The 12,426-nt window shown below is 41.7% G+C and overlaps 1 protein-coding gene across 2 annotated transcripts in view; it reads left to right on the forward strand.

Annotated features, from left to right (window-relative positions):
* Positions 1–255: 255 nt before the first annotated feature.
* LOC144934591 (activin receptor type-2B-like) overlaps positions 256–12,426 on the forward strand; it is a 44,913-nt gene continuing 32,742 nt past the window's right edge. For both annotated transcript variants that reach the window (XM_078860563.1, XM_078860564.1), the window contains exons 1-2: positions 256–776; positions 12,173–12,377. In XM_078860563.1, the coding sequence (XP_078716689.1) occupies positions 680–776; positions 12,173–12,377 (302 nt within the window). In that variant the 5' untranslated portion in view covers positions 256–679. The remainder of the gene's footprint in view (positions 777–12,172; positions 12,378–12,426) is intronic.

Here is a 12,426-nt window from a genome sequence, read left to right on the forward strand (position 1 = left end):
TGTCTTAACGGGAAATGTGGGCGTGGCTCCGTGGGCAATCTGGGCGTGGCTTGGTTGTGTGGGCGTGCCCAGTGGTATGGGCGTGGCTTAACGGGCAATGTGGGCGTGGCTCGGTTGTGTGGGCGTGACCCCGTGGTGTGGGCGTGGCTTAACGGGCAATGTGGGCGTGGCCCGGTGGGCGCCAGATCGCGTGAACAAAACAGACGAGGCGCCTCTCGCGCGCCAAGCCGCGTCCAGACCCCCGAAATAAACCGCGCCAACAACACCCCCCCCCGTGACGGCGAAAACATAGAAACAAGATTCACTTGAGTTTTATTTCCTCATTTCACGCCGACGGCCCACTTGCCCGCGACAACAACACCACGCGTACACTGTACGGTAAATATTTATGAACAATAAATAGTATTGTTGCTACTGTTGTTAGCGGAGTGGGGTAGGGGGGGGCGGTGATGGTAGTCGTAGTAGTTAAGGTCTTAACATTGTAACATCACCAGCAGTGGACGGACGGGTCTCGAATGCCGAAGCATGGACGGGGAACAACAACAACAACAACAGAGAACAACCCAAGGCTGTGCAGCTACTCAGCCCCATTCACAGCGGCTGTAGCGGCAGCAGCAGCAGCACGAGACTCTGTAGAAGAAGAAGCAGTCGAGGAGTAACAATAGCGCGGCCCGGCGCGATGGCCTCCTCCTCGTCGTCGTCCTCGTGGTCGCGGTCGTCTTCGTTGTCGAAGCCGTGGTTCGCGCTCGCCCTGCATCTCATCCCCATCGTCACGGGTGAGGAGGAGAGAGAGAGAGACAGGCCTGGTGTGGGATGCGGCCTGTGGCGTGCGGGACTTGGGTGGTAGAGAGAACGAATTCTCTAGCAAGAGATGTTTGAGACTGTGGTGATGTTGAACTACAGAGACGCTGAGAGATAAAATGCGAATGTTGTGTACACAGAGACACGAGATAGACTGATTGTGAACTGTAGGGACTATGGGAATGTGGTGTACAGAGACACGAGGTAGACTGGGAATGTGATACAGAAATGTAGAGTTTATGGGAATGTGTACAGAAACACGAGATAGAATGGATAGAGATCTACAGAGACACGGAGATGTAGGGACTATGGGAATGTGGTGTACAGAGACACGAGATAAATTGGAAATGTGATATACAGAGACACAAGGATGTAGAGTTTATGGAATGTGATGTACAGAGACACAAGATAAATTGGGAATGTGATATACAAAGAAACAGATGTAGAGTTTATGGGAATGTTGTGTACAGAGACACGAGATAGAATGGGATAGAGATCAACAGAGAAACAGATGTAGAGTTTATGGAATGTGATGTACAGAGACACAAGGATGTAGAGTTTATGGGAATGTGGTGTACAGAAACACGATATGGACTGGGAATGTGATGTACAGAGACACGAGATATACTGATTGTGAACTGGAGAGTTTATGGGAATGTGGTGTACAGAGGCACGAGATCGAATGGGATTGTGAACTAAAGAGCCATGGATATGTAGAGACGATATGATTGTGATGTACAGAGACACGAGATAGAATGGGATTGTGAACTAAAGAGTCATGGATATGTAGAGACGATATGATTGTCATGTACAGAGACACGAGATAGAATGGGGATTGTGATCTAGAGGCACTCTGAGGCCCAGTTTCACTGGGGATGTGAACTACAGACACGGAGCTCCTAACAAAATATTAAAACATTCGCCAATAACACTGCATTAAAAGGAAAACAAATATATAATAATGCGACGTTTTGGGTAATAGACCTTTTTCATATGACAAAGAGAATGTTGCCTGCGTCTAAGAATAAAATACAAATTTTATATTGAAGGGATTGTCTTATCAAGGAACTACTGGGGTTATTCATATGCTGTTTAAATAAACTTAATCAGGAATCATACAAAAAATACGATAAATTTAGTCAGACCCACGTGGTCTCGCTTGATCATGTGCCCTGAAGAAGGGTCATTGCCCGAAACGGCCACCGATAATTTTTGCCCGTTGAGGGTCACGATGCGATTAACGAATGTGTTGAGGTTGTAGTTACTTGTGCACCACTTACCGACGCAGCATCACCAAATAATTTGAGATGTAAGGGAATGCTTTTATTTAACACCCCCACTCTCCTCTGAACGTGTTCTGCTAGGCTAAATAACAACAAAAAATAATAATCGTAAGCTCTGCCGCTGAAAAAAAGTCGCGTTTCCCGTTCCCTGGGTTTAGAGTCGCATCGCTTGGTGTTTGACCCCGGGAGACGTTACCCCAAGCAAGTTCATTCGTATGAGTCCCCTCGTATATTACCTCGTGGTAATACACGCCAGGTGTGTTCTCCACTGCTAGAGTCTTTACACACACACACCAAGTGTATTCTCCACTGCTAGTGTCTTTACACACACCACACCACATGCCAGGTGTTCTCCACTGCTAGAGTCTTTACACACCTCACCAAGTGTGTTCTCCACTGCTAGAGTCTGTACACACACCACACACCAAGTGTGTTCTCCACTGTTAGAGTGTCTTTACACACCACACCAAGTGTGTTCTCCACTGCTAGAGTGTGTCTGTACACACATCACACGTCAGGTGTGGCTGTGTTTCGGGCCGCACCTTAGCCTTTAGCCTGCCACACGTGTTGTGGTTTGAACACACTGTACCTATTATTTGCCCTGCAATTGCAAATGAAGGTGAATAACGATTTTTTTCATGCAGATTTTTTTTACAAAAGTAACTCGATGCTCTCTATTTAAATTTGTGATGTTAATATATACAGTAATGTTTTGTAATTATACATAATTGCATGGGTTGAAGTGATTGCAGTTGAGACTGGTAGCTTTGTCCGGGTTGCCTGTGCTGTAATATTATGCAATGTGATGCGATGTAATTGCATTCGATGTTGTGGGATCATCATAATTAGAAATGATCAGTCCACGGCTGGATGAAGTTCTCCCGAAGTAATTGCCAACTCATGATCTTGATACATAATACAGGTTTTTTTGGGTTAGTTTGCGTAAATATAAATGTCTTTAACCCCGCCACCACCCGACACAGCTAATTAGTAAGATTTGTCACGTAAACAGAACATGCCAAATCGTTACTAGTACAGCACACCGGTGTGTTGGAGAGGGAATCCAGAACATTTTCAATGAGTATTATGGATGATATTGTTTGCGAAAGCCTCCGTGTTAAACTCAATCTTGTCATGTAGTAACCCACCTAGCCTCTCGCACCTGCACACCAGCCGATTTCTTTGCTTAATCTCCTTGGAGGACATCCCCTCTGATGGGTTCCATTCCTGGTCTGCCACTGCAAATTAAAACAAATGTTAAATTACTTGTATTCACTCGCGCGCTGTTAGCGAGTAATTTAATTGTTATAGTCAAACCGCGTGTTATTTAATTAGCATTGAATCTCTCTTGCACCCCCTCTCCCCACACCCTCGTTCTTTTATTGAATTATATAATGTTAGTAAAACCCTGCTTGTACACTTTCTCGACGCCAGCAGTTTGGTGTTGGCATAACTGGCAGCACCAGTAGCACTGATTGCTTTTCCGGTCACTCGTTCTCACGAGAAGGCATTTTTTCTCTCTCACAGGAATCGTTCATATTGTCACAAAAGTGAAAAAAAACGTGAGCCATTTGAAAATTCACGTTTTGCAGCCATTTTTCACAAAGGCTACCAATTCTATTTTGGCTAAATTAAATTACCGAGTTGTCCATGAGGGTTCATTTAAGTGTCAATTTCTACATAGATGAGCGTGCAGTAACTGTTTTTTTTCTTACAATTGTACAACTTCTCAGATTGTTTGCATCACATCAGGACAATGTGATGAGAATAGGTGGAAATGGTGAATGTTATTGCACTATGTGGCCATACAGTTTCAGTGTCAGTTATATCATGCAGTTATAATTTAGTGGCCTTAAATTCTACCGAATAAGCCCCACAATAGGTAGCCACAGCTGAATCGACACGATGTGACAACGCGGGAAAGCCAAGTCAAGGATAATGGGGCTTCAGTTATCCCCATGGTGTACAGATCTCACGGGACTTAAATGGCACTGGATGAATGATCGGGTTAGGTGTAGGGCAAAAGCATGAACCTAGCTGTATTCCATACATTAAAGTGCTTGGGTGAAAGCTATTAAAAGGATAAACCATTGGCCTTGAACTATTAAACTCAGCCTCTTAAAATGGTAATTCCTGCTAACTTTCAATGTATATGGAAGACCGACCAGAGAAAGTGTTGCCTTTGTCAACAGGACAAACAAGAAGAGCTAAAATAATCGCTAAGTTTCTACGGTGCAGAAAAAATGGATAGAGAAACATTGCAACAACTTTTCCTCTATTTCATGATATCAATGCTCTGCTTTAAATCCTGGATCCAGCCATATTAGATAAAGGTGGTGGTATAGAAGGCATGTTGATAAGGAATAAAGCAAAATAGCATAAAACCTTTGGACTAATGTTCAACAATACCAAGTTTATAACGGGCTCACAAAAGAGCATATACTGTTGATAGAGACACAGCTGCTAGCCACAGCAAAATATCGAGAACTAGTATTTCTCAATTGTGCACAAGCTTTTTTGTCTGAGAAAGAGGCTTCAGAATCTGTATCGAGACGAGCAATGACGATGACACTCAATGGGGAGGCTACATTAATGTTCAAGGACTCTTAGCAATGAAAGGCCCTTGGCAAAACTCAGTGGCGGAGATGTTGTGGCACAGGAGCTGAAGTACCATTCTGTTTGCTTGGCAGTATTGTATAAAAGAGATAGAGCCTAAATCTTTACTTAAAGCTTTTGTGACTGCAGGAATTCATATTCAACACAAGTGATCCTGATGACGACGGCTTGTGTTGCGATGGAAACGTCGTAGTTTTTTTGTTATTTTCTTTGAACCTATCTACGTGACTTTACCGAAAGACCCAAAGAATGGAGATGGAGCATGCCTTAACCACGAGAAGAGTGAAAACTTGATTTTGAGCTTTAAGTAAAAACGAGAGGAGTGGTCGAGTATGCTAGTGGATAAACTTCCACTGGCATTTTCTGAACTCGTCACACACATCCGCAACTCCGATTAGCACGGTTGGCTACATATGGTGCGAAATGAATTCAACATACATACTATATAACAGCTTACATCTTGCAGTGAAGGTACCACTCCCACCATATTCAGACTTGCAGATTTAGCCAAACGATAAAGCAGCGACTTTGACAACTGGGGGTCGTTACCAGATGTGAACTCAACCAAGGTTAAAATATCAGTTATTCTCGCATATGCCAGAGAAAGAAAGCGATTTATTCCTTCCTTTCAAGAATTATGTTGGTTTGGTTCTCTCAAGATTCTGAGTACAGTGAAGCTATCATTGCAAAAGCTACTAAAATAATGCAAAGACACATTCTTGATAACAAGTCTAAATTGGATGGAACTTTCCACAGAAAAATGTTAAAGAAGCCATCCCATAACACTTCAATTTTGTGCATCTAAAACAGAAATATTTATCGTACAACTTCTTCATGACAACTGTTATGCAGGGTACAAAGAAGGAGTAGAAACACATACACTCCAAACATCGTGAGGTTCTGTTCTTTGTTTACATAGGCATGCCTGTATTTGCATAGCAAAGGAGAAGGCAGCTTGTAGAAATGCTGCATGACAATGGAATCAGCATTTCCTACGACAGAGTGCTTGAAATTTCTGCATAATTTGAAGATAGCTGCAGTCGCCACAATATATGTGGCAAGTGAGGTACGGTGCCATTGAGAAAATTGTTATTTACAGCATCTGCTATGAACAATATTGATCATAATCCCACTGCAACAACAGCACCCACATCATTTCATGGCATGAGTATTTCCATATTACAGCATCCAAGCTCAGACAATGAAAGTGAGATGCGTAAACCACTTCAAATATAGAGGACAGGTGAGATTGTCACAAAGGATGGAAAAGCCATCAGCAATCCAAACATCAGCCTGGACAATTTGGCTCCATGTTGTCATGTCGAAGCAGATCCCAACATTTTTGTACAAACATGGAGGAATGGATGGCAACAAGGTCCTTATGATTAATGCAAATAACACGTCGTAGCCCCTTTGTTTTGCCTTCTCTGAAGATGCTAGGCATTGAGGAACTGGATAGCTTTGGGTCAAATCTCAAATGGACTCCCCAATTGTTTGTGGGCAATAATATACATCAAAATACGTGAACTTTATTTAAACCCTGGGCTGCAAGGCCATAGTGAGGAAAGAACTGCAGAGCCTAAGAGGACTTTGAACTGCATAGACAGTGTGTTTTATTGTCGCTTTGTGACTGTTTTCGTACGTGTGCGTACGTGCGCGCAACGCGTGTGTGTGGTATGTGCACGTGTGATAGCGATGCAAAACGGCTGTTACTCCTTTGCAGTATGCTCTACTACTATCAGGGCATTTCATTTCTTATTATCGCACCCATATATAACTGGTGTATGTTGACACTGCAAAAATAATTCACATTGTAAAGTAATCGTCTAAGAATAGCAAGTGAGCATGAATTTGTAGGGAAAAGCAATGAAAAATGTACCCCACAGGAAAGATATGAAAAAGGAATCTGGATGTGTTTAGAACTCCCAGAGCTTTTTCACTTGCAGTGTTTCTAATTCACCTTTTCACCTTATTACCCAAAAGACAATGTGCTGTGGAGTTTTTGTCTTTTCCTTAATTAACTCACAATGCAAGTGGAGTCAGACGTGGTAACACAAGGGCTCTTGAGTATTGTATTTATATTGGTGTGGCCAAACTGATATTTTCTCATTAACGTACAGTTGTATATCAGATCATTATTGACCATGTCAGAAGAGTGCCTTTACAACTTTGAAAATGTGGATCAAAAAACACTGCCTGGTGTGTTTGTGCCAAGGTGCTTTTATGGGATGTTCCGTTAATACACGTGAATGTAAATTGTATGGATATCTATGATTCAGTTGACTGTTGTGCCAGACACATCTGATGAGGGCAATCTGCCTCCAGGCTGCAGCTAGGAAAGGCTGATTTAGCTGCAGATTGTGGTGTCAAGTTTTAATCTGGACATTGGAATAGTGGCCACTGTATTACTGAATTTGATAGAGCTTTAATGTTTGCACCTGGAAATTAGTCTTTTAAGCATTATCACTATCTGGCAACTGTAAATACAGTTATGCAAGGGGCATATATGTGATCCCAAGAAAACAATTATGCTTGATTATTGTGTTAACTATTTGTATAACAAGCCATTGGCACCTTACTATGTATTGGAATTGACTTATCCCTGGTGTTTTTTTTTGTAAAAAAAAAAATTGAATGCCAATACAGCAATGGGCAGTAATCTAAAATTATAATAATACCATTTACCTATCCAGAAATGCATCCGTGAGTCTGAATACTTTTTAAGAGGGATGCTGCTTTGGGATTTTGGCCAGAACGATAAAAAACCCAGATTTTTGAGAAATAACATGGAAGCTTTTCATCTCGTGACCACATCATAGCCCCATGCCTATAACACTTGGCAAATGCTGGTGGTCACCCATCCAAGCATTAACCAGGCTTCATCATTTTTCGCTTATGAGACACATCTAGAGTTATTGGGTCACAGGCTATCTAAACTAAACTAAACTGTTTGGTTTCATACGATTCTATGAAACCAAAATAAAGTATATATTACTTTTTGGCAACATCTATTTTAAAATAGTGTAATATGGGTTTCATATGGTCTTAATATTGAGACAGCCTGCAACAAAAGGATTAATGATCTCTGCACTATAAACTCAACGATCTTACCCATGGCTAATACCAGTGGCGAATGATATTTTAACGAGTCCAGGGCTCCCTCATTTTTCCAACCAGTGCTGACCAGTTTTGTAAGGTACGGTCAAACAAACCCAATGACCAAAAGGTGCTGGGATGCTTTTATCTCGCAGTGAAATTGACAGAAATATTCGTAAATGCATGCAATGATTCAAAGTGTTAACATTTTTTATATAGATCTCTGGATATACGATAAATACATAGAGGCAAGAAAAGTACGTATTGAAATCATGATGGATGCCGCTGTGTCCATTGGCAGTCTGTACGACACCCATGCAGCGCATTTTGATTGCACAATGGAAACGTGATCACTCGTGCATCTCCCTTGGAGTAAGGTTTCTACATTTCTTTCCCCATCCGTTCACTTTTCCTGTCATTCAAAAGGTGTGGCATCAAATGATTGCAGTAGGTGACGGTACAAAAGACAGCAACATGAAAATGCCACTGCGTGTATGCCTTTCTCTGCGCTGCTAATTTTGACTGGAATTATCTTTACCCAAACACTCAAATCAAGATCAAACACTGTAAGTCAGTAATTTGAATATGTTAATGTTGTTTCTTGTACACCTATGAAAACCTTGAAAACGAAGCAGGGATGAGCTTAGATATCCCGTGGATGGGTGATCACCATGTATCCTGGGTTGTTCTAGGTGGGTGCGGGGCTGTATTTTGTGTTGCACAGGGCAATGCAGTAAAATCTGTTGTGCTGTACATCTAGGCTCCCATGTCTATGCTCGTCATCGACGCCAACCCGCACTGATCGGTATCGTCAAGTTCAGTATCCTAAATTATTCCTCACGACCTTCATGGCATGGACAGGCTCTCATCCAGCAGTGGGTTGGCAAACGGGATGTAAATGTACGTGTGCAGTGTGCATTGCTTACTTGAATTTGTGTCAATCAGGAATAAGTTTAACACATGTTTTTCGCAGCCAATATTGTGACATGTTTTTGGAGCAAACCCATGTGCATTTCAACAATAACAATACGGTAGTAAGTATCACAAATGTACAACCTTTCATCAGTCCACTGCTGGATGAAGGCTTCCCCATGCCATGTTGGTCATGGTGGGGGGTGGTCGTTTGACCATGTTTCACCATGCTGGTCAGTGAATCGCATCAGATTTCACTCTCCACTGATGCTTGCCATGGCCAAAAATAAAACTCGGGTCGCTGGGTTCATAGTGTTGTGTACTAACCACAGCGTCAGCACTCCCCATGGATACAATGACCATTTTTATCTCGTCATAAAATGCGACTGCAACGATACACGTGGATGACACTCCATTGTGCATCATTAAATTAGCACAACATTCGTGTGCATAAAATATAGATACTGGCGTTATGGCGTAAACACTGCATTCTTAATGTTTTATAACTCGGGATCAACACACATCTGACCTAAAGCAGTGTGGACAAGTTGGCTTAACCCAGGCATTGAACAGGTGCAGTAATGTTGGCAGCAAAGTAAAGCCTTGTCGCAACTCACTACCTTTTTGTCGTGCAGGAAATTGAAGCCCTCTTTTGGACCTCTCTTTATAGTGCTTCAGTTCAAGCATTGTGCAGAACTACCAAATGCATTTTTTGCTGACCTTTGAAAGGCTCTCAGTGACTCTGTAGCTAATGTTTGGTGAGGTATGTGTGTGTGGTGTTGGTTTTCTTTTGAAATAAGAAACTTTGGCATTTTTGGATTGGAGAAGCTGTTGGGGAAAATAAATGCAGTAATAATAACCCAAGTGTTTACTCCTAGAAACGGCTGGCATTACCATCTCATTTAGTTGTATTTTTAGACAGCAAATTAATAATACATATAATGCAGGATGTAATGGTTAAACATCAGTCAGGTTTGGCCTGTGGTGAATGCATAATAAACATATGCAATTATGGAGAACATCAAGACAGACAGTTTTAACTTTTCATAATTTAACACCATTAATAACTTAATGTTATCGTGATGCAGATAACCCTTTGGACCCAACCATTGCTCGTGATTATCTACATTTTTACTGACATGCTACTTTAAATAGCTGGGCAATTCAGTCCATGAAAGCAGCCTTTTTCAATCTCTGTTACTGTCATGTTGGTGTGCAGGTACAGGCAGGTAGTCTCATTTTCACACACACAGTTTTATCAAAAAATACATCATGTTATTCAGATTATAGTCGATGTTGTCACATCTTCAGGAGCTATTGTATATTTCTTTTGAGAGATTGGTTTAACTGTTGTGCATAACTTTAGACGATACATATTGTGTAGATACGAGGATCGAGATTTCCGATATAATCCTATAAGTACTGTCAAATACATGGATCAGTATCCTTTTTCAGCGGTTCTGTGTTAAGGCCAGCAAATAACACGACGCGTGGTGGGGCGACACCCCACCGACCACTGTTACCCTCGCGACATCGGTGTTTACACCCCCTGCGAGGCACTTGTGTTTTTTACCGAGGCGGTGTTGACCAAGGGGAGGATATACACCAGATACAAGGGCCAGTTGTTTGAACCCAGGTCACAGTGTTCACAGCGTAGCGTTCTACATGCAACGCACTGCTCGCAAGTGGTGACATTGCCTCGCGTCCATCTTTTCTTGCATGGGTGTATGGGTCGAATTGAGCGACGACCCTGATTAATACTGTGGGCGGGTGTATTATCTGTGAAAGTACGTGCCGTCTGTAGGCGTTCAAGATCTCGTGACGTTATTTGCAAGATGATGACATTGTGTGCCAGCATCGTCGTCTAAAATGTCTAAATAAAAAATTACCCCTAAATTACTCAATTTGAATATAAATAGCAGGACTCTCGTGAAAAGAGGCATGAGGCTTTATTTAATATAAAAATAAAATCATAAAATAACAGACATGCATGTGGTGTCATTGCAACAATCTCTTTCCAGGAGGCACATTGAAAACAAACTTGGGAGGAACGTTTGTAATGTGGGTGCTTAAAGAATGTGACCCTTGCAGAGCTTAAAGCTTGCGTATGAGCTTGCAATTGGTTATGTATTGTCCCACCCTAGCAGTGTGAGCACGAGGCTCTCTTTGCCCACGCTTTTAAAGTAACTTTGTACTAAACCAAGTAAAGTGTCACATACAGCTTGCGAGCTTTTTTCAGTGTACATAACTAAGTCTACCTTAGTTTTCTCAGAATAAGTCCTAGTCAACCAGTTTGTGCCGAAATTATGTTTTTTTTATGGAACCTGTTGAGCAGAAACTTTATCTTGTCTGTTGGTGTGTCTCGTTGGTATTTAACTACTGTATTGTCGGTGTGGGTAGGGCCTTCTCTGCCACGTTTTTTTTAGTGTGGTCACTAGCTGGAGTGCTTTTTTAAAAGCGATTTGACAGTTTCTTATTCACTGTGATTGAAGTAACGCAGTGATTGGTTGACAGATTAACAAAACCAGCAAATATGTTGGCATCAGTGTCACTTGCCTATGGTGGTAGAGGATTTTTAAAATTAAATTAAATTTAGTTTATTTCAAATGCTTAACTCTGCCAGTAGATGGAATGGAAATGTTTGCTACATTTTTCATTTGAAGAGCTATTTGTCAACCCAGAGTAAAGTTTTGTGCTGTGTATGTTTCTGTGATTTGAACACGTTCCATTTGGAACATTTTATTCCAAAAAACACATTTTAAATGAGCTCTTTCAGAAAAGGTCAGCGTTGCTGGGCACTGTGTACAACATGTTAAGTAAAGTATATTTTCAGCCAGAATTAGCCCTACGAGCGGCAATTTAAGTGTGGAGAATAGCTCGTTAAAAGCATACAGTTTCAAACTTGGTGCCTTATTTTTCAATGCAGCCACCACTATTGATACTCAATATATATAAGTTCAGGCCTCAAAATAAGACTTATTAAATGCATTCTTGATTTGAAGCTTTCGTGACTGCAGGAATCCATACTCTTTGGTTCTTTCGGTAAAGTCACGTAGGTAGAAAATAAAATAAATCACGACGTTTCGGGCGCAACACAAGCATCCATCATCAGGTGGGAAAGCATGGTCTGCTGCTGAGGCAGACTTATTAAATGCATTTTTACGATTCTAGTTTTTCACTTCTAAAACCTGTTGGCCATCTCTTATATGCTGCTCATATATTTTTATGGATAGCAACGTTAAAATTAAAATACAAGAATAGTTTATATGTTTGTGAAAAAGTTGTCACCTCTTTGCTGATAGCTGTAATGAGTTAATTCATTCAAATTGCATTAATCGTAATTTTAGTTACCTGTTTCAGTGGTAAAACGTTACTGGTAGGTAATCACCGATTTGTGTTTCCGCGGCACTGATCATGGCAAAATTGCTGTAATGTTTTGTTGTGTAAAACCTGTACCACCACAGGTGCCAGCCTTGCCGAGACTCGTACTACCGAGTGCGAGTACTACAACGTGAACTGGAAGAAGGACAACACGAGTCGCTCCGGCATCGAGCGCTGCGAGGGTGACAAGAGGCAGCATTGCTTTGCGTCATGGATCAACAGCTCCTCGGGCAGTGTGGAGCTGGTACGCAAGGGCTGCTGGCTCGACGACTTCAACTGCTACGACAGGTGTGTGCTCAGTGTGGTGCAAGCATGGATCAATGTGGTGTGATACGGA

The sequence above is a fragment of the Lampetra fluviatilis genome, chromosome 10, assembly GCF_964198595.1.
Source record: "Lampetra fluviatilis chromosome 10, kcLamFluv1.1, whole genome shotgun sequence".
NCBI lineage: Eukaryota > Metazoa > Chordata > Hyperoartia > Petromyzontiformes > Petromyzontidae > Lampetra > Lampetra fluviatilis.